General features: G+C 45.3%; 1 protein-coding gene across 2 annotated transcripts in view; it reads left to right on the top strand.

Moving 5' to 3' along the window:
* Window positions 1–23,477, top strand: part of LOC135902256 (polypeptide N-acetylgalactosaminyltransferase 1-like) — a 55,316-nt gene that overhangs the window by 18,412 nt on the left and 13,427 nt on the right. For both annotated transcript variants that reach the window (XM_065432243.2, XM_065432250.2), the window contains exons 3-5: window positions 6,925–7,105; window positions 16,341–16,668; window positions 21,491–21,676. In XM_065432243.2, coding sequence (XP_065288315.1) covers window positions 6,925–7,105; window positions 16,341–16,668; window positions 21,491–21,676 — 695 coding nt within the window. The remainder of the gene's footprint in view (window positions 1–6,924; window positions 7,106–16,340; window positions 16,669–21,490; window positions 21,677–23,477) is intronic.

Here is a 23,477-nt window from a genome sequence, read left to right as displayed (position 1 = left end):
GAAATGTCGAGCAAACTAATACTTCAGCTCATTCTCCCTCCTCCCCAATCTTCTTGCATATTTCAATGGGGCAACGCGAGGGCGAATATACAAACATAACCGAACGCGTACGCTGAGTGTCCTTCGTTCGAAGTCGACGCTATAGCAGCGCTACAGTTTGCTCGCTGCGAGCACATGCGTGCGTGGCTGCTTCCAGCCATAAAGTAAAGGTAACGCGTTTCCTGTGCGTTCGTGATGCGTGCGTCTGCGAAGAGCGTGATCGACGTTTACGACGCTTTGGAGAGGCTGCGTTTCGAGAATCGCTGACGCGGCCGCTGTTGTCGAGCTCGCCCGCCGCCTCCTTTGACGCTGCTCGCCCGAACAAAATGAAGGAAAATACACCCGAAAATCGTGACTCCTTTGTTGTCCTTTTTCTCTCTCTTTTTTTTTCACTCATCTCGTGCCCGCCGGGAGAATTCCACGCGCGGTGATTAGATGGTCTCGTACAAACGCGGGTGAAAGGCACTCGCCGTCTCGTCGCAGTTCCTCTCACGAATTTCACGGGTAAAACGAATTCTCTCGCGCGGCTGCGGCAGCAATTGTTGCGGTTCCTTCGCTACGAGGAATGTGTTGGCACGGCTCGGCAGCGGTTTGTTGTGTGGTTCGCGAATTAAGCTAGCGCGCCGCCGCACTTCTCTCGGTGGTGCGGGAAGCGTACGTGTCTGTGCGTTAATTCCTTGCTTTGTAGGCGCGTTTGCGATGCCAAGCATTTTTATCCGAGCCGAGTGCTTCGCACCTTCGTACACCGCGTAAACGTCGTGCACCCCCCCCCCCCCTCCCCTCTCCAGTGTCCTGTTCCAGACGTGACGTTGTTTCGCGTTTAGTTCCGTCTCTCGTGACGTATTTGTGTCCTTTGCTTGTGATTCCGTTTTTTTCTTCTTGTTGTTATTTGAAGTTTGCTTTCTCGTTTAAGGCTGGCGCCTTCGCTACGTGGAAGGAGAGACGCGGGGAAAGATCCACACGTCCGCATGCATGCGTTCGTTCCTGTTGTTTCCACAAAGATCTCGTGGTATCGCGAATGCTTTTGTTGCTGCTTTCCGGAAGTTCGGCGTAATGAAACGTGAAAAGGAAAACAAAGAAAGCTTCACATTTAGCGCACGCCCGGTGTCTGCCTTTGACAGGCGCATGTGTGGAATTCCATTGAGGCGTGCGCCTGTCGATTAACGCTTTGTTGCTGGGGGTGATGTTCTGGGAGCTGTCAAAATTCGCCATTGGCGCTGTTCTGTAACAGCGACATTTTGAGCCAATCAGAGCTGTCGCAGCAACCCCTAGATCAGCCAGTCACAGCTCACAAGATGGCGAATGTGCAGAATAGCACCCCGTGTTGTCCAATTCCACATTTCTGCGTTTTAACTGAACCACAGAGGGCGTTGTCGCTCTGTCAAACAATCAGAGCTGGCAAGATGGCGGAGTGATGCCGGTGTCCACCCGGCTTCATGTGCTGTGGAATGCCGGGGCACAGTTGAGTCTTGGCCGCAGTTTTCGTCATTGACGCATAAGTGGTGGGCGCCTAAAATAGGGGCGCGAAAAGGTGCAGTTTAGTTGAATATGCTAACCACGGCCTTGACGTATGGACGCAGCCTCATTATCAGTGCCGAATGTAGTATTTGGCGTTTAATTAACGTGAAATGTTAGGCTCGCGTCTCTCGTTAGGAATATTCGCTTCCTACACTGTGGCTCTCATTTGAACGAGTTGGCTGGCAAGGCGCCATTCGCGCGAGCTTTATGCAGCGCGATTGCTGCGGTACTTACTATTGGCAGCGGTTACTGTTTATAGGCTATACTGTGCAAGCGGTCGCGCCTCGTTTAGATGCTGAACGAGGAAAATGCCAGCAAACTTGAAAAAGGGAAAAAATCAAGAAGCAGACATATATAGGAGAAGCGACAGGAAGGTGGCTGGACTAACAATAATTTTTCCCCTTTTCAAGTTTGCCGGCATTCTCCTCGTATAACCGTGTTCCAACCAGCCCAGCAAGCAACTCCTACAGATGCTGAAGTATGGAAACTCGATTTGCCTGAGGCGGCCTTGTTGGTTTGGCGTCCTGCGGGCTGCGACGTCGTTGCGCAGGAATTTTGGCACTATTCGCGCACCTCGGATGCAGTTTGCTGCATGCACGCATTGGGGCTTTCCGCATCGTAGTACACTTCCGGGTGTATTATTTCTAACGCATTTGTTCGACTTCACCGAATTAACCTTGGCCGCCAACGTTCGACCCTGTGGCGCACGCTTCGAAACTATAGCAAGAGCTGCAGTAGGCCACAAAAGTTTACGGCACGCTGGTTCGACGACAAATGCAAATTTCTGCTCTGTTAATGCGCGGTGCTTCTAATATGTTGGATTACTTGTGTGTAGGTCCTGGTCGCAAAAGCTACTGCAGATTAAAGCTGTCAGGCCACGTGACCAGTGTTTGCACAAACTCCGTGTCCCGTGGACTGTCGTATAGCCGATGCTCTCGGTGTATTCGTCAGTCAGGTTTACATGCCGCCGTTAGGCCCGGCCTCCTGGACAGTGTTCGTCCGAAATGAAATTACATTCAAAGCTAACAAAAGCTGTTTCGCGTTTGCTCGCCTATTTCGCTGGACGGTTTCTCTCTTGTTGCATTTGCGAGGCAGGGGAACGATTGTACCTTAATATAGTAACCACATTTAAACTGATATATTAGCAACTGTAGAAACTAAATTCGATGGTTGAAGCATCGCTTGAAATCTATAAGCACTGACGCAGTATCATGAAATGTATAACCGATACCAGAGACTGCGCTCTGCGAAAGTGTGTTGAATCCACGTCGTAAGTTGCAAGTGGATGTCGCCTTCATAACGTACTCGTAGATCGTGCCTTTTTCGTTTAATTGGAATGAAGAAACTAGACGTAGTCATGCGAGAGTGATGACGGCTGCTCGTTTTCGCCTACGGATACATTGGTCATGAAAAGTAAAAGATACCAAAGAGAGCAAGAAAGGAATAAAAAGTATGCACGGACGCAACGCGAACAAGATAACTTACAGTATCTGGCTTGATATAAAAGGATACGTTCTGATATGGCGTGAAATGTGCCTGTTATGAGCGTGTTATATAAACACACTAGTTTACGTATTTGAATACGGACAAGGAGTTCTTATGCAGAAGAAAATAAGAAAGAAGAAAAAAAGAAGAAAATAAATTATCGTAATTATATTAAATGAATCAAATTCGTCCTTGCAATGAGGAATACAGGCAGACGACACATGTTAGTATCGCGCAGCTGGCACAAGCTCTATTCGGCGGATGCGCAACGCAATAAAAATGCCGGCGCGTCCGAGAATCAAGCCACATCTGCTTCGGCGCTTTGTTCATTTTCGTCAGTCGGCTTTCCGCTGAAGGCACCATGAATCGTTCGCTGTTTTTTTTTTTTTTTGGTTCGTGCTTAGTCAGCTCGCGCTTCCCTGGCTTAGTCGGCTTACATATAAACGATGGTGAGGTATCGACTCACGTGCTCATAGTATCAGTGCTTGTAATTCTACAGTAATTGCCTTGTTGTTGTTGTTGTTTCGCAAATATTGACATTATTGCTAGTCATTTCACTTCTCGACGTCTGGCAACCTCTCTCACGGTTGGATACGGTTCATCTGTTAACAAATCACCATCAACGACACCCGTCTGTCGAAGTGCCGCACAAAAGCATTGCTTTTGTATTGTTACCATACATATACTTCGCGTGTTGCCAAAGGGCAAGTTTCAATTTCCGATAAGAGAAAACGCAACTCTTTGCCGAAAAGCAAGGAGCTTTGCTCCGTTCATTTGATTTTGTGAAGACCCTGCAGATTATGAAGTAAGCAGAACAATTTTGTACAATTAACATAAAGAAAGAAGGAACCAACTCCGCCGGGATGAATTGAAGGAATTGCGAGCTTCTGCAAACCGGGAATCCTTTCGCTGATTGAACCAGACAGGCTGCATGGCGGCCTTCTCGCTTAGGCACGCGTTTCCAATAAATCTAATTTGTCAACATTGCCTATCTCCATGTAAAATTCGCCCATCCGCCAGCCACGTTTACTCACGAAACATTCGGCTTAATCAAGGTAAACGGCCAGGTTTCCATTGTAACGGCTGGCTTCGATTTACATACGTCGCGTTTCCTTTTTATATAACCGATATTTTCGCAGCTCTCGAGACTGTCTTCGGTGCTGCATATTTGCGCATTTCCTCCCTCTTCCACTTATTTGCATATAGCAGAGTCTTGCAAGATTCAGTCGGCGCTAATGTCGAATTTGGATGATCTCCTCATTTTTGATTATTTTTTAAACAAAAGTATGCTTTTCGGTCGCCAATTATGATGGACTGTCGATATATACGTCAGATTTGCACAGCTTTATTCCCAGCTACTCGACACTCCATTACAAGAAATACAATGTGGCATGATGCTGCTTCCTGCATATTATGGAGCCCCAATCATCCTAATTAGAGTAATTAAATATATTTTTTATTGTGCTGCGGTTTTGCATAAGAATACTTGAATCACCGGCTCAGAGCACATGCACAACTTAATAATTGACCTCAAGGGTTACGGGAAAACACACACGCGCAAACACACACGCGCGCACACACGCACGCACACACGCACGCACAAACACAATCTCAATTACGCGTATGTGGTCCGAAATGTTTTCGCGCAAATTCATTTCGCTTGATGAGCGTGGCACTGGCAGGCGTCGCTTGCCTACTCTTTCACCGGCGGCTAACGAGGATCGAGTACCTTCGAAGCATGTTTTTAAGCCGTGGCTAGGACGTTAAAAATAGGGCCGTATCTCGCTGTCGAGAAGCGGGAAGAAGTCGATGTACTACGTTGCTGTTGTTAGACGAATGTCATGCGAAGCGAAGCGCCCCGTTTCTTGTTATTCAAGTTAGGCTCAGAGCGCCGGAGGTCGCCCGTGAACGTGAAACCGTTTCGACATGACAAAAAAAAAAAAGGAAAAGAAAGAAAGGAGAAAAGAAGAGCAAAGAGTATGAAAAGCAAAGCCAGTGAGCGGCACGCTGCGGAGAACTTCCGGTGCTATACTCGGAAGCCCATTGTACACTGTACCGATTGTGCGACGCGACAGGTGGCCAGGTGATGAGCAGACGGATCGTATGTGTCCGACACGCTCGTCCGTGACGCTTCGACAACACGAGGTCCAGCTGCCGTGGCGAGCCGTTCCTGATGGGTTCGTTTGTGAATGGGGAGTATTGAGCCGCGACGTTGCTCAGAAAGAATGGACAAACGAAAACTGATGTATAGTGCTATAGCGTTTGCCTTTGGCTTTCTTTCTTTTCTTTCTTTTTTTTTTGCCACTTCGCGGTCACCTGCATGGTGTCTCCGGCGCTCTTAATTGCTTGCCCTTTTTTTACCCCTTATCTTCCCGCTTCAACTTTTCGTTATTGATACCGGAAGAGGAAATAGTAAGAAGTGAAACGGACAATCCGTTCACTTGCCACCGCCGCCTCACCGGCGATGACGAGACGAGGCGAACACGTTGTTGTCTGACGACGCTTCATGGCCGTTGTGGACTCCGGGAGAGTTGTTGCCGCTCTCTTAAATTAGCACTTCGAATGCAAGGCAGCAGTTCGCACGTCATGACTCTCGGAGCGCTGCTCTGCACTCTAAAAACGAAGGGAGTTCCGGCACTGTCTTCGAGGGAGAATCTGCTTGTCCCATATTTCACTCATTTTTCGAGAGTAGATCGACCCTCTTTGAGAGAGAGAGAGAGAGAGTAGAATAACTCCTCCTAATAGAGTTTTATTACTCCACCGCAAGGGAGTGTTAGTATTTTTCTGCACATTGCTAATACTCTTCCCACAAGGGTAATGTACTCCCCCAGACCGAGTGCTTCTACTTCTTCAAACCGAGTACGCCGAGTAAGTAAGTAAACCGAATGTATCTACTCCCTCAAGCCGAGTGTTTCTACTTCCCCAAACAGATGCTTGTACTCCTTCAGAACAGAGTGCTAGTACTCTTCCCAATAGTGTGAAGGCACGATACAGTGCACACTTGTCAAATTTCGCCATGTTGTTCAATTCCGCCATGACTGTGTTTAGTCAGTCGCAGAGACCGTATACCCTCCATGTTGACAATAAACGGAAAATTCTACGATATGGTGGAATTTTACGGTTGTGGAATCGCACCCTCGGATAGATATGATTCGAGATGTTAACGTTTGCGTTGACGTGAAGAGTTTTCGTTTAAAGTTGTTTGGTACATATAAATTGCTCGCAGAATGAAGCGCGTCAATTCAGTGCTAACTTATGCGCAGACTTTCGTTTCATCGTCTGCAGTTCGTGTGCCAACGTCGCAGTTTTGGCTTGTGCACTTACATCATCTCCGTATCGCGGTTAGGGACAAGATTCGTTAGCGGCATTTCATAGTACATTCTCGAGTAATTTCATATGTATGGAGCGGTATACTTAAAGTTTCCCTGTCGCGTTTCATTCTGTGAGCGGCGTACTGTTGAAATTGTCTAGTTCTGATTTGTCACATTCTAGAATATTTTATATTGTTTGACGTGAGCTCAGCGTTGTATTGAAATTGTGTAATGCATGAGTTTTCCAAACATGTTTTTGTTATTGTGTTCATTTGATTTTGGCAATGTTCACCAAAATTGTGCTTAATTTGACGTTCTCTTTTACCTATACATGACGTTTTCTCCCACGTTGTTATTCCATTTTGTGACCTTCGTGTGCTCGTTAATTGAGTAATAAATTGCGTGTATATATGTTAACTGATGGCTGAACGCCGAACCTATCGAGCATAATCCCTTGTCAAGTCTAGGATCACTCTTGCACGTGATCACGTTTCTGTCGCAGGATAACACAAATCGGTCAACTCCGAGCGTCTCTCCGTAGAGGTGACCCGCCGTTTTCTCTCCTTCGCAGACGAGATGGCCAACGGCCGCCTGGAGCGGTTCATCCGGCGCCACTTCCGTCCTGGCTTCGTGAAGCTCATCACGCTGCCCAAGCGCCAGGGCCTGATCCGCGCCCGGCTGACGGGTGCCCGGACTGCGTCGGGCGACGTGCTCGTATTCCTCGACTCGCACTGCGAGGCCACCGACCACTGGTGAGCATCTTGCCGGGAGGCTGCCTTCGTGTGCGCAGCTACGGGCTAGTAATCTGCCCGCTTCTTAGCGCGTCCATTGTGTGCATATATAGTCCGATGTGCGATACGAACCACGTGTGGTTACGTTGGAGTATTGACGCGCGAGGCGTCGACTGCCATGCCAGTGCGACCGGAACAACGTGCCGTTCTGCCAAGAACTGCCTAATTTCGGGCTCGATTCCTGACCGCGGAGAGAATGCACGAGCATTCCGTGTGACGAAATCTTGCCCTACAAGCCGTATACCTTAAACGCTGTATGTACCATCCAATAATTCCACTTGTTTCCCATATTACTGTTACGGACACCTTGTGGAAATTATATTGAATAGTTGCGAATTACAGTGACATCCTGTAATAATTGTGCGGAATTCTTGGTCTGCGTGAGACGTTCCATTGGGAACACGTGGTCAAAATTAGACCGAAGCTTTTCGCTATATGAGGCATTCCTTGACTCATGCCATGAGTCACCCGCATGCGCTGTAATAACCTCGCCTGCTTGTCGGCGATGTTGGTAGCACGAATGAACCATCGCCTGCATGCGTGTTTCACGCTGTAAACATAGCGAAAGTGGCTGTCAATGTTGACACGGTTTGTTTTTACAGTGGAGCTGTTAAGGGATACTTTCCCCAGTATCGTGTCCGTGTGTAGAAAAAAATGCCGAAGATAGTATAATGCCGGGCCGACGTGCGGCGGAGGTGAGGGAGGCGTTAAGCACTCCCCATGCGTGGGCCGATCCCGAAGATAGTGCAATGCCGGGTCGACCCGCAGCGGAGATGCAGTTCGCCACATACACAGCTTCGCTGGTCATCCTTCTTCACAGAGTGGAATGGCATTAATTCTTTGTCTGATTTGTTTGTGTTTTGGTTGTCTCCTTTCTTTCTTTTTTTTTCTTTTTTAATTTACTGCAGCGCAAGCGAGTAAATAAAAGGTGGATCCAAATTGAAATATGCAGTTTTGCTTTGTTCTGGCAATCGGGAACTGTCTTGCGAAATTCAGTGCCTGCGGCGGCTAACGTGCGCGTTTGAATTTTTTTATTGTTCATGCCGTATGCTCTTTCAGCTCTGACTATCACTCGGCGTGCTGGCTGTGGCGTCGCGCTGCTAAGCACGACGTCGCGGGTTCGATACCCGGCCGCGGCTGCTGGATTACGATGGGGGCGGAATGGAAGAACGCTCGCGTACCGCGCTTTGAGTTCACGACGAAGAACCTCGGCCGGTCACAATGAATTAATTCACAGCTCTCCATACGGCTTTTCCTATGCAGTTTCGTGACGTTAAGCCCCGCATGTAAGCCTGCGACAGGAAAACCTTTTAGATGTTGCTCTTACCGTATAGGAGCGACCGGCTCGGTGGCAAGCTTTGCTCAGACCAGTGCTGCCGCAGAATTTGATGCCGCAGCGTAACATAGAGAGTTTATAATTCCGTGGGAGCTGTTCCTTCCTAATGCTGCGGTATCGGCCAGGAGAGAAATCAACCGCCTTGAGCTACGTACGGTCTTGGCGCTCGGCGGCAGCCTGTGAAGCGATTCGCACGGGCCCCGTGGTAGCTCGAGCGTTACATTGCAGTGTAGAGCCTGACGTGCCGGGAGGTAATCTGCGTATACATCTTATTAAATTCCCGCTGCGCTCACCGTTCCGGTGGCCGCACTGTTAGGAGCTGCAAGCAAAACGCTAAAGCCGCCAAGGTGTGTGCATGCGTATTTTTTGTTCGCCACGCAATCCGAGGACTATGCATAGCCATACAGAACAAGACGAAAAAGGAAACAAATTTTCACGCAGCCTTGGTTTCGCCGCGCATAAAACTGACTCCTTCGTATTGCTTTTTTAGAGATCGAAGAAAGTGAAGCATGAAATTGCAGTCGCGAACACTATACCGTGGGAAACAGGGAGGGTATAATGAAGGAAAAGGATGCGCTGTGCGTTACGTCCTGCTTTGTGCGTTGGGGATGGAGGGGGAGATGTGCTTATTATTTAAGAGAACGGCGAATTGGGCTATAGTTGGTATAGATTCATAACTTCTATAACGTAAACAACGACGACGAAGGAGATACACGGAACGACAGGACCAGCTCTCTCGTTTCGTGTCTCCCTTTCATCTTTGCCGTTTGCGCTGTAGTAATTAGGAATCTTTTATTGTAGCGAAGCTTTCTTTGCCTACCATGCCATGGTTTGGCCCGGGTCGGTCTGCGACCTGTCTGTCGGTCGCTGGTCGTGTTCTCGCCGAGTAGATTCAACCTTACTTAAAAAAAAAAAAAGTTTTTGTACGCCGTCCTTTTCCCCAATGCACGTGTCCACCGTATACCCGCGTCCAGCTCTGTCTTGTCCGCTTCGCTATACATTCTGGCGGGGACGTACATACGTCCTTTTCTTGGACTGCATTGTAGGCCGCGCTTCACCGCTGTAGGCGCTGAGTACATAGCGCGCGAGGCTATGTCGGCGTGACCTCTTGCTTCATCTCTCGGTGGACGATAGTAGAAAACAACGATGTGTGATACCTATCTTAGGTCGCACAGCGCAGGTCGCCTGGGGTATGAGAGACGTCGGGACGGGAATGTGAACCCTGGTATACATAAAAACGGAGCCGATGGACGCGCGCGGAACACCAATACGGCGCAGCCCCATTTCGTCGGCGGAAATCCAGCGTCAATTCTTGAGGCACTCTCGCGATAACGGCCATTCTTTCTCCGTTTGTTTTGAAAATACGTCGATGTTTAGGCCCAACATCATTCCTTTTGGATGCTATTGACCGGGGTTTGGCCTCGCTCCGGGTAGTGTGTGCGGCGCAGGGGGAGCGCCGTCTCCTGAAATGTGCACTCGTCATTTCTGCGAACCAGATCCCCGAGCGAATGACCGTTTTACTTTCGGATTACAAACGCCGCCACCAGAATGAGCTTTAGACTGCTAACATTATACTAACATATTCTTGCGCAAGGAGTCTAAGTGAGCGACGACTGTGGAACGGCGAGTTACGACACGTTGACATGCAGATATATGGTTTTGCAGTAACAGCGCAAGATATGTCGGCGCCTCCTCGGCTTGCATACATGATGTCGCACTGGGCCATTGCGGTGGCTCTGCTGTTACGGCTTACTGTTGACGAGCGCAAAGTCGCGTGTTAATGGTACGCCCAATAGCCGAAATTAGTACGGAGGCCAACGCTGCTGTGTTCCTCTTTGCCCCGGAACGTCTCCGGGACGTGGAAATCGACTCAGTCATTCATGCCGTCGACATTGTGCCCCGAGAGTCTTGACGCCGCGATCGAGAGATACTGTAGTCAACATTCTAAGAAAAATTGGCACCCTCTGAGGCATATATTGTCTCCCATGCAATAATCGCCGTCTGTCTTGCGCTATTTCATGCGTTCCCGGTACTTGAAAGTAACGAACAGCATGCGCGTATTAGCGTGGTTTAGAGTTTCTGACAGGAAAGTAGCGAGCGCAGAGTGTACGCAATATTGATTACGATTATTGTTGGGGGACAAGATAAGCCCTTAAGAGAGTGAATATTTTTTTGTGAAGGACGATCGAACACGTGATAAAATTGCTGCCGGCCGTCAGATACCACAGCTCTCTAAAAAGCTTAAGCCCGTTGGGGTTTAATTATCTTGTCACTAAGCAGTAATCGTCATGTATATCTTACGTGTGTTTCCTTTTCCACACTGCGCTCGCTATCCTTTCCTGTCAAGAACGGCGTGTCACGCTGATATGCCGTCCGTTATTTGGGAGTATGGAAAGTGCGGTTAAATAAAGGTAAGGCACGAATATTGCTTCTGGGGAAAATGGCCCAAAGGGCGCAAACGCTATTTTTTTAGCTATGGGGTTTGCTGCCACCTTGAGCTCCTTGAAGGCGTGAGAGAGCGGGTCGTGATCTTTCTTGGAGTCATTCGGAGAGGCGGAGTCGTGGCCTCAGTGGTTCTTGCTGACGCACGGCCATTTATGCGGCAAGCAGCAATTCGAGGGCGTCATGATAGCGACAAGCCGAGAGTCGAGACATGGTTGTCAAAGGCTCCTTGTAGAGCCACGATCAGAGCCGGGAGAGGGCGCAGGGGCTCTAAGCTGCTCGTAAAGCTCGTGAGATCACGACCGCACCAACCACGCAACTGGAGCCACTCGATGGTGCCACGGTGCAAACGGCGCTCGAACGGGGAACGGGGGCTCGGAAGCGCAGATTAGGAATTGAGAAAGGAGTACGAGCGGTTTAAGTGCCGCTCGTTGAGCGCAATTTGGGAAGCGAGATTCCCCCGAGCCGGGCGAACCGGCGATACGTCGGCGAATGCCGTGAGCGTCGGTCTGGAAAACCGCGACGTGACGAGAAGTGCGTATGGCCTGGAAGGAGGGCAGCAGCGCGGGGACAGGAAAGCTGCGGAGCCGCCGCCGCGGGCCACATTTCTCGCTTTCCTTGCTCCTTCATCTGCTTCTTCGCCGGTTTCTCGGTTTGCCGGTCGTTGCTCATTACGGCCATCTTGTTTTTGTTCAAACAAAATCAGAAAGCGCGAACGGGCTCGCCGATGGTTTTCAAGAGCACGCCGCTCTAGCGGATGGCCCTTTTCTTGTTATCTTTTGGTCCTGACAGCCGTTCTCCTCCACTGCCGTCCAGTATTACGAGCACGACCGGAATTCGAAGAGCAGCGTGCGCGTTTCTTGTTCCTCACCTCCTCGTTGCTCTAAAAGCATATTTCCGGGCCAGTCCGGTAGGCCTCAACTCGTCGGCGTACCCCATGCGCGAGCCGGGCCGGTTTATGCGTACGCGTATAACTTGTCGAATGATTTGTGAAATAACTCGAAAATTATTAAAGGCAGTAAGGCTGAAAACCTTGTTTAGTTGCTTTGTGTTTATGCGACGTTCTACCAGCAGAAAAAGCAAACAAAAGAAATGGAAGTGAAGAGAAGATGACAAGACACATATGGGAGTCTTTGAAGTGGTGGTTTGTTTTGCATGTTATGGCCGAACTGGTTGATCGCACTTTTGCACTTGTGAATACTTTAATGTCACCATAAACAGAGGTTTGGTGCGCCAGAGAGGGAATAATCAAATGTAGTGATGTTGACACCATGTTAGCATTCCCACATACCAACTTTAACAATAACAAGAAGAAAAAAATATATACGAACGAGAAAGTGAGCTAAAAAGCGGCAGTGCATCCCCCCCATTCCTCCTTGTATGCGAAAGCTCTCACATGACGCCCCCTCCCTCCCCATTCTTTCGCCCCTCTTCGCAACTCGGTTGCCGGAGAGCGCGTTTCCGCGCCTTCCCTCATCCAAGTCTGAACTACCACGAAAACAGCTGAAAAAGCCAAAGAACGCTATTTGCTATAATAATAATAATAATAATAATAATAATAATAATAATAATAATAATAATAATAATAATAATAATAATAATAATAATAATTAACAACAACAACAACAAATACATTAATGAACAAAGTGTGTGGTTTATCTGGTAGACCTTCTAGGCTTCTCCTACGCAAAAAGTAATAAGGCATTTGTTTGTTCTGTTTGAAATATGCTCAGACATTGTGAGATCTGTAGTGTCACGATGATGACCTAAGCACTGTGGTCTTAGTGCAAAATTCAAAATTCTAGTTGGTAGGCTTTCACCTTGTAACCACATGATGACTTGAAAAATGGACAAGAAAGGAGCACAACACAAGCACGACTGAAAATTGGCTGTCTTTGGTAATTCCTCTGCCTCTAACCTCATTTACTGCGACAGCAATAGGTTCTCATGGTGGCTATCACCGCATTCTCAAGAGCAACTTTGCAATGTGCACAATGTCGCCTTTGTCTGCTACAGTATTGCCTGTGGGGGCCTCTGCACAAATACCGCTACTATTCATTCTGTAAAATGTATGCTGGAAGGGCTTGTGAAATTTCTTGACATTCAGAAAGACATGGCATACGCTTAGAAAGGTCATCATTCACAGCATTTGGTTTGTTTCAGTACTAGCCATGCAAATGTTTGTTGCCATGCTTGGGCTTTATTGGAAGTAAGCTTGCAGTGTCTTCTGCTGCATTATTATTCTTAAGATTTGCATTTTCTAATGAGCTCACCACTGGCCTTGTGGTAGTTCGTCTTGGCCATGCACATGTGAACATTGTGCACTAGTAAATAAATATACCAAGAAGAAATAATAAGAAAAAAAATGTGCTGGGCACATTCACAATAGTTTAATGAGAGAGGTGCATCACTGTACCTCTCACAGTGGTAAAGCTTGCCTCTTGGCAAAAGTGACATTGCCTGTGTGTAATAGGGAGCCAGGTGGTCATGGTGAATGACTTTGTAACGGTGACTATTTTATGGATTGATGTGGATCATTAGAATCTTGAGTTTCCATTTATGGTCCTTTCCACTGGGCTTGCAGTTTTGATGTGCATTCTTGAGGACGTTGTGGGTTGGAACGAAATGCTTTGTTCCCTGATGAACAGTATTGTCCTTTTATTCTCTCCAGTGCTGGGAGCTAGAACATTACTGCTGGAGATTGTCTTGGTTTGGACAGCCAATGCAATATTATTGCTTACTATATATTTATAGACAGACACACCTGGCTGTGCCTGAACAGATATATGAACTCAGGTATAGGAAATCGACATATGCTCTGCCTGGTTGTGTTCTCGGGAACCTCATAAGTGGTGCCATTTCTTACTAGCATACATCAATGTAAAGAGTGACTGAGTATCAAAGGTGGGCAGTATGCCTTTACTGTTTGTGCAAAGCAGCTATATTCAGCTGTGTTTTCCCATCTTGAGTGGCCAGAAAGTTTGAATTAGCTAAAATACCTACGTGTTTGTTTATTTATAAGTAAGAGGATTCAAAACGCATAGGGAACATAGTGGGTCAACCAGAATATTTACATTAATTTGAATTACTCGTGTTGGACTATCGTGAAGTAAATGTAAATCATAAAAAGTAAGATCCCCGGACTTGTCCGACGGTTTCATTAGGAAATCAACAAAGATAACTTGATAAAGGTGAGACAGACGACATAGAGTGCATATGTGTCATTTTCCAACTGTGCCTTCTGCATTTGCATCTTTTAATGTGATTAGCATTCTTTGAATAGTTCAGGCACTCTTCAGTCTGCTGGTACTTAGCCACCTTTACAGCGCCCTTCAATTGTTGTGAGTGCACTCCACAAGTGCATGTTTGACTGATAAAAGTGAGGACGCCCGTTCTTCTACCTGACAATAAGTAAATGTTTCACAGCTGAAGTAGATGCCTGTGCAAATGTAAATCATAAAAAGTAAGATCCCCTGACTTGTCCGACGGTTTCATTAGGAAATCAACACAGATAACATGATAAAGGTGAGACAGACGACATAGAGTGCATATGTGTCATTTTTCAACTGACCCTTCTGCATTTGCATCTTTTAATGTGATTAGCATTCTTTGAATAGTTCAGGCACTCTTCAGTCTGCTGGTACCTAGCCACCTTTACAGCGCCCTTCAGTTGTTGTGAGTGCACTCCGCAGGTGCATGTTTGACTGATAAAAGCGAGGACGCCCGTTCTTCTACCTAACAGTAAGTAAATGTTTCACAGCTGAAGTAGATGCCTGTGCAAGCATACTGTAGTTCATTTGAAGTCGGATGTCGTGAACACAGTTCTCCAGTGTCATTCGGACAAAAGTGGCTGTGGTTCAGAGGCCGTGTTTAGTGAAGCTTTCTTTATGGCGTCCGAAGGTGTACGATCCGTTCTCTGGGGTGGCACTGTGGTGCATGCTTGTATTAATGCAGTTGACATTCTTGGCCTACTTAAGTGTCCTCAACAATACAGTTTGTAGCTACATAGCTTGAATGCTAATTGCATTAACGTTAACAATCATAGTGAGATGGATTATGCTGGAATTTTATTTCAAGCTTTCTTAAGGGACCCTAAAACACCTTTTGAACATGGTAAGAAAATGTTGCCAATCTGTTAATGAGGCAGTTAATGAGGTTAATTGCAGTGCATGCAGCAGGGAATTCGCAAAGTGTCGTTGAAAGCAGTGAAAAATCATTTCCTCTTTCTTTCGCATGTCATCACGCAATGTCATTGCAAGCAGCTGGACCCACCAACAGCTATTGGTGAATTTCATGATCGTGAGAATATTCTCAGTAATACAATAATTGCTCATTTCATTTAAATAAATTAAAAATATGTATGTGTGCGATTTCAAAACAACAGAAAAACCATTTCATTTTAGCACTGCCGGTCTACACACAATGGTTGTACGCTGCTGCATCTGTTGCACGTAGTCTCTGAGATTAAAAGCGTAGCGTAGATACCACAGCAGCGCCGAGGGGGCCTGTCACGAGCCATTCTGCCACGAGCCGAGGCAATAAACCTTTGGACAAGGCCAGTGTGGCATTGCTCCCTCGCGCCCCTTGCCATGCCCCTGTGTAGCCTCGAGCATGCTAGTAGAAATGAAAGCCGTTCGTCAAGCCGATGACCACGTGTAAATCGTTTGTGCTTCACTGATTCTAAAAATTTTTGCGGCAGGAGATAATTGAGGCAGCATAATTTAACAGTGATGTCATTCTATGATTAGCTAGGAAAGTGTTTCAGGGCACCTTTAACTCCCTTGCAAACAATATTCACATGGTTGCACTGACTGTTGGAAGGCATGCTTGACAAAATGCCAAACACAGAAAGTTTATTTATTTGGTTGCAGCATCATGCACAGTGGATGTTTCCTTTAAAATGTGTGGCTCACAGCATAAAAACTATTCAGAGGCCAAAATAACCTTTTCTTCTAGACATTTTTCTGTGCATTGTCTTGCACATGCCATAATTCCTCAGTTATGGGCTCCTTCATCTAAAACAGCAAATTGCTTGTTTTTACAGTGTTGCAGTCCTCAATAAGAGCACTAAGCTGCTGCCATAAGCAAATTTTATCATAGTTTTCCATGCTTCGGAAGGCTTAATAGTGTATAGATGACTCTGAGGAAGAACTGCCATTTTGCGATGTAAGTGTGAATGTTTTCTAGACGTTCTGCCTAATCCAGGTTTTGGTTTACTAGCATCACGAGTTGGTTGCACAAGAGAGTTGCGCAAAACATTCAGAAGAGTATTTGCATTGCAACCTGGGATTGCAGCCCCAACAAAATAAAAATGAAATAATTTTCGAGTGCTAAGAATGAATTAGTAATAATTTTTGCCATACATACAAGCACAGAGCAATTCAAATGTTTAACATTTCCTATTCCTTCCATACGCAGGCTGGAGCCCATGGTAGAGCTGATAAAGAAAGATCGTACGACAGTGGTGTGCCCCATCATTGATGTAATTGATGACAAGACACTTCAGTACATGGGTACCAGTTCAGACTTCTATCAGATTGGTGGCTTCAACTGGAAGGGCGAGTTCATCTGGATAAACACGCCCGAGGCCTGGAGGAAGGCACGCAAGAGCAAAGCAGACCCAATGCGTTCGCCTACCATGGCTGGTGGCCTGTTTGCCATTGACCGCAAGTACTTCTGGGAGAGCGGCTCTTACGACAGTGAGATGGAAGGCTGGGGAGGCGAGAACTTGGAGATGTCATTCCGTGTGAGTTGAAAGAGCTTAACAATGAAATTTGCAAGAATTCACTAACTGAAATCGGGGGAACCTTAAGGGGCTCCTTACCAGGCCACACAGGAGAATTTGGTTATATGCTAGAAGTTGTTACATGTCCTTTACGGAGCGTTGTGTTGCGAAAATTTTTCAGATCGGCTGAATAATGGCCGAGGTTCGCGTGGTGCATACATCACGTGCCCCGCTTTCACTTTTTGTGCCACGTTGCTTTTCTGCGGCGCAGTGCACTTCCACTGATGACGTAATGCGTGAGCTGTTGTGAATGTCTCATTTTGTGCACTGTGCACGAGGACACCTGAAAAGCGGCATAAGTCAGTGCTACATGAATAATGAGGCACACAAGTGGATCACAGAGCATGATCTTGCGCTGGGACATGGTAGAAAATGACATAGTTACGATGTCTGCACGCGTGACTGCAAGACGTGGGAAGAAGCACACGAAACGGAAGTACATCTCTCTTGCTGCGGTGTGAAGTAAGACAACACACAGACATTCAGTTTGTGTGCTTTATTATTTCTCTATGCTTTAATTCATCTATTCAAGCAACATATTACACAAATAACAGATGCTGCATTGAATAATTCTTGAAGTCACATGTCAGCACGAACGAACGACGTCACAGCACAAACGACGTCACAGCACAAACACGTGTACTTAGGCATACTAGCAGGTGTAGGTCATCCTGTGGTGTGGAGCACGGGCTGCGAGGAGAAGGGAAAATGGCATTTGCTTTGAAATTTCAGATCTTTCTGTGGCAAGTAGTGAAGTAATATATTGCAGACATGATTGTTATCGTGCATGTATGCTCTACACTTGTCAGCTCAAAATGGCCAGTCGTGGTGAGGGGCCTTTTAAAGCATTATGGGGCATTCTTTTGAGTTCTATGAGCACTGGAGTTCAATGCATAAGCCCTTCTTCTCATCATTTTTATGATTCTTCAGCAGGTATGCTGCCTCCTTCTCCACAATTATGTGCATAAGTAGGTGTTCTCACATTGGGCTGCACACCGAACAAGCATCACAACTCTTTTTTTGCTGGCTGTGAGTGGGAAGCATCATCTGTCATAAGCTCTGTCTTGTCGTGATGTTATGGATTTCGACATTGTGTATTAAAGTCCAGTTCCACTTTGATCTTTAAAGGTGGGCCACACTGTACTAAAAAAGATCCAAAGACTGAACTCAGCAAGTTTCAAGAACCTTCAATGAGCCACAATGACCCAACTACGAAAAAATTATTTGAAATATGACGTCACGCTGACATACCACTGCTGATATGTGGTTATGAAATTTAGATACAATGGATCTTTGACCCTAATTTTTATTTATTTATTTATTTATTTACTTATTTATTTACAAATACTGCAGCCCAGAAGGGCTATTGCAGGAGTGGGTGAATACAAATGCGAGAAAGAAAATCACTATACAAAAGAAGCATACGTGAGTAACATGACTAAGGGGAGCATTCAATGGCATCCCCAAATTCTCTATGTGGTAAAGAACGGATGGAACCAGGCAGGTCATTCCAGAGTTCAATTGTCCGAGGAAAAAAACTATATTTAAAAGTGTTGGTGCGAGCAAAAAAGACGGATAAGTTTAAGTCATTGCTGTTTCTCGTGATTAGGGGCTTTGCACGGGCCAGAAATGTGTTAGGGGAAGCATAATGTGGAGAGTAAAATAGAGAGTGTAAAAGTTTCAGAGAATTAATGTGACGACGGTGGGAAAGAGGGGTTAAACCAAGCATATTCAGATGAGATGACGGTGAAAACATTCTATCATAACGGCGGTATATGAAACGAACCGCCTTTTTCTGAACAGATTCAATTTTGTGGACGTCCGAAATTTTGTAAGGGTTCCATATGGTAGACGCATATTCAAGAATAGGTCTTACAAGTGTTTTGTATGTAATGAGTTTAGTTTCTTTGGGGGCAGCACGTAGAGTTCGGGTTAGATAACCAAGTTTTTTTAGTCCTTTGTTGCAAGTTGTTAGAATATGTTCTGACCAGGATAATCTTGGAGTGAAAAGGAGGCCTAAATACTTATATTCATATGCGCGCTGCAGAAAAGTAGATTTATAGGAGTAGTTGAAATATGAGCAATTAGCATGCTTGTGAAAGGACATGGCGACTGTTTTCTTGAAGTTAATGTTCATTTGCCAGAGTTCGCACCATTCACAAAAACTTATAAAAGATTGATTCAGAGTGTTATGATCGTTAGGTGAAGAAATGACATTGTAGAGAACGCAGTCGTCAGCGTAAAGCCGAATTTTTACTGAAACAGAGCTTGGAATGTCGTTAATGTAAAGCAAAAAAAGCAATGGCCCTAAAATAGAACCTTGGGGCACACCGGAAGATACTGATGCGTCAGGAGAGTTGAATGAATTAAAAGAAACATACTGTGAACGATCATAAAGAAAACTACGGATCCAGTCAACGAGAAGAGGGTTATTAAGGATAGAGCTTAGTTTATGTAATAGTTTAGGATGTGGTACAGTATCAAATGCTTTGGAGAAATCAATGAAGAGTGCATCTAATTGATGACCTAAATCAAGAGCAGAAGCTATGTCATGTGTAAATTCAGTTAATTGAGTCACTGTGCTAAAACCACTACGAAATCCATGCTGAGCGCTGCATAAAATATTATTAGACTCGAGAAAAGTGATAATGTGTTTATAAATTATGTGTTCAAGGAGTTTGCATGCATGAGAAGTTAACGAAATGGGTCTATAATTTAGTAGAGATTGTTTCTGCCCAGATTTGAACAATGGAATGACTCTAGCCCGTTTCCATGAACAAGGAACTGTACAAGTGGATACAGATTTCTCAAAAATCAATGTGAGGTATTGACACGTCCAGGGCGCATAACGATGAAGGAACACATTGTTGACATTGTCTGGACTGCAGCCTTTTTTGGTGTCAAGATTTAAAATAAGGTTCAGGACTCCTTGCTTACATATTGTAACATTGTTAATTGCACGGGACATGTTAGTTGTCGTGGAGTAGGGAGGAATTACGCCATTGTCCTGTGTGAATACAGACTGAAAATATTCATTGAATGCTTTAGCAATAGGTCCAGGATCGCTTACTTCGGAATCATCTAATAGAAATGTCTGGGTGGTGTTCTTTATTGGCGAAATTGAGCTCCAAAATTTTCGTGGGTTGTTTTTAACTATGTTAGGTAGAGTGAACTGATAATAAAAGTTCTTAGCTGCGTCCATTTTTTGACGGAGTTCTTCCTTCATAAAGCGGAACTGGACATTTGTTTCGGCATTCATGTGGCGCTTCCGACGTGCTCTGGCTACTCGACGCTTCAAATGCAGTATTTCCCTTGTCATCCAAGGAACGTCTAGATTTTTTTTTTTGTTTTCAATGGCACATAGCGCTCTATGCAAGTATGGACAATGTTTTCAAAATGGGATACTATAGCATTGATATCACTGGTAGTGCATAACTGGGAGAATCTGTCGAATGAAATGCTTAATGTATCAAGTATGGACGTATCATCTGCACGATTATAATCGTAAAAACTGGTATATTCATAGTGGCGCCTTGAAACTGAAAGATTAATAGTAGTAATAACAGCCTTGTGATCGGAAATACCATCCATAATCTCACACTCAAAGCCACTCGTAAAGAGCGGTGCACTTAGGAAAATCAAATCTAGTATGGAGGACTCTCTAGTAGGGTTAGATACAATTTGTTTCAATCCAAGGGATAGTGTAAATTCAAGCAACTCTCTAGAAAGAGGGACGTTATCACCAGTTATCGATAATGAAGCCCACGAAACGTTAGGTACATTGAAGTCCCCCATGCAGATTAAATTTGAGGAGCCAAAACCGTGCTCTTGGATGAACGCGTTAAGGATCATTATTTCATTTGAGGTATGTCTGGGAGGTCGATAAAACACACCAATGATTACATTTGTTTTACCAATGTGCACCTTACACCAGACCGATTTCTCAGATTTACACCAGATTTTCTCTTGCAATAATAAACTGCCTGCTCTAAAATTAACGAAAATTAATTTTTGAAAGTATACTCTATCCGTCTATTAACTCATTTGGTAGCTCTCTTTAGTGTCCCTCTAAAGGGGACACTAAAGCATTTTCAGATAGTAGAATGTTCTTCTGAAACTATTTGGCTCATCTGTCACAGAAAACAATTGATTATTTTAATGGAAGAAATGAATTCCATGCTTGCACATTTAAATGTTTGCACTCCAGTTGTTCTGTCCATGTCGCCAATTTCACTGCACTTTGTCACCATGTCACCAGTTTGAGCCATTTTCATGCAAGAAAAGCCATTAAACTTGCAAGGTTGAGTATTTGTCAATTTTAAGTGCAGGAAGATTGTCAGTATCAGTGCAGGTGAAAGTGCTGCCAAACATTGTTAAAGATCTATGAATCCGTGTCATGGGAAGCTGATGCAAGATTCTCAAAGGGGTGTCACTACCGACTTCTTACATTCTTCCAAGTAGGTTAAGCCTCTGCCCATGCTAAGACTGGCCTCTTTGCAATTCCATAAACATAATCCACTTGCGTGGCTTAACTTTTCACACATTTAAGAGGTGTGAAAAGAAAAATACATAAAATCACTGCGGTTGCATCAAGTGTACGTTGATCTAAATGCTTCCAGAACCCAAGAAAACTGCACTGTGTAATCTAGGTTTCTTAGACTCTAGTTTTGTAATGTACTCACCGACAGAGTTCCAAAGTGACTGCTTTGAGGAAATACCTAAGCACATATACTATTGTTGCACTCGAATGTGTTTATTTATTGGAAATGACCGTTGTTTCCAGATCTGGATGTGCGGTGGCACCTTGGTGATAGCTCCATGCTCTCACGTGGGACACATTTTCCGTGACTACCACCCTTACAAATTTCCAAGCAACAAGGACACGCACGGAATCAACACAGCCCGGCTTGCTGAAGTGTGGATGGACAACTACAAGTACTACTTCTACCAAAACCGTCCAGAGCTCAGGGTACGTAAAATAGCAAATGATGCTATCAATTCAAATAAAAGGATGTTTTACCAACTATACTATGCTAAAGAAATCAACAGGTATTTTAATGTTGAAATAAACAAGATGCAGAATTTTCCCGATTCTAACCTGCCCTCGAATCAAATGTGTGCCCACTGTTTGTGTCCAAACCAAAATAATGTAGAGAGGATTAAAGGAAAGTAAATAAAAAAATCTAATGTGTACCTAATATTTTAGCACGCGCACACACACACACGCGCACACGCGCGCACACACACGCACACACGCGCGCGCGCGCAGACACGCACACACACACACACACACGCACACAAAAGGGCAAGTGGCTAATATGTTTTGTACCGGTCTAAAGTAAGCTTTGCTGCATTACATGTGTTATGCGGAAAAGCACACGAACGCCGCGAAGGTGGTTTTGGTATGTGCCTGACTGACCGCGTTGGCAGTTCTCGGCCCAATTTTTGTGAGGAAAAAAAAATAATAAAAGACGCATTTTACAGTCGTGTAAATACCGAAATCAGACATTGGGAGCCATGGTTCTTACTTGGAAACCTTCCTAAGGCAGGCCGAAAGCAGGCATTGTCGACGGGAGATGACGTGTGTTCAACGCATTCCCCTAAGTTCCGCTGAGACAGACGCTGGCACTGAAGGGGTCACTGTTGGGGTCACTATATAGGGGTCAGGCGCATGCGTGCTGGCTGGGGAAGTTCAAGTTATCCGGTGAAGGCCCTTTTTAGGATCGAAATAACGAAAGTTTGGGTACATAGAAATGCATGGGTGCCAGCCAAGACCTTCGGCCGGGATCGAATTAACTGCTGGAGTCTATTTAATGGAAGTCTACTGTATACGCTACTTAAACACTCTTGGAAAAGATGAGAGGCTGATAATTCTCTAATTTTCTTAATAGCAGCCTTTAAATAGCACCTAAGCAGATGAGACAGGCAGCTGGTGGTTGGTGGGTATCAGAGAGTTTCTTACAATAATTACTTGAGGAAACTGTGTCGCTAGTGTCTACGAAAACCGCATGTGCTAACCATGTACTAACCATCATTCCCATGATGGCTGAACAATCGTAGCACCAGAGTTCCCTCAAGTAATTATTGTGGGAAACTATTATGGAAGCGGGTATGATGCAAGTTCCAGCACATCACCTCAGATTTTCACCTTGGGGGAGCCACGCGCCGTGGCCACGGGTAACTAATCTCTGAGGTCACGCTGAGGAACTGCGCATTCTGAGTCGTGCGTCATTCTGAGTCACGTGTCATAAGTGATGTGCCATGTGAGTGGTAATGGCAATGTTACTTTTCTTTATAGTTTCAGTATCAATATTGTCTACTTTTGCAAACCTTCTATGATGCAGCGACTCGTATTTAAAGCGTAATGTTTTGAATGGGAGCTGCTGTATATCTGTGATATCTGTAACCATGCATTTTACACAGCCCAATATCTTATTACAGTTTGAACTCAGTCGCACTTTTAATGTGGCTTCTTTGCCCACGTTGACTGTGCTACTTATATGAAGGTCCTTCATGAAATTCATAATATTGATGGGAAAAATTGGAACTTGAAACAGGTGATGGTGCTGAAATGCAAATGCACATTTATCACTAGAGGCAGACTGTCCTTTTGTTCCATGTTATGAGAAAGAACTTGTTAGAAGTGGCATAAAGATTTCATGAACTAAGGTAGGCGACACACAGAATCAGCTGTGCATTCACTTGAGCTGCATTTGGTCTTTGTTAATTCTGCTGTTAATTCTGCTGCTGCTAGTTATATGCAATTCCCT

The sequence above is a fragment of the Dermacentor albipictus genome, chromosome 1 (genome assembly GCF_038994185.2).
Source record: "Dermacentor albipictus isolate Rhodes 1998 colony chromosome 1, USDA_Dalb.pri_finalv2, whole genome shotgun sequence".
Taxonomy (NCBI): domain Eukaryota; kingdom Metazoa; phylum Arthropoda; class Arachnida; order Ixodida; family Ixodidae; genus Dermacentor; species Dermacentor albipictus.
The sequence above is the reverse complement of the archived record's forward strand: the minus strand, read 5'-3'. Positions and strand labels throughout refer to the sequence as shown.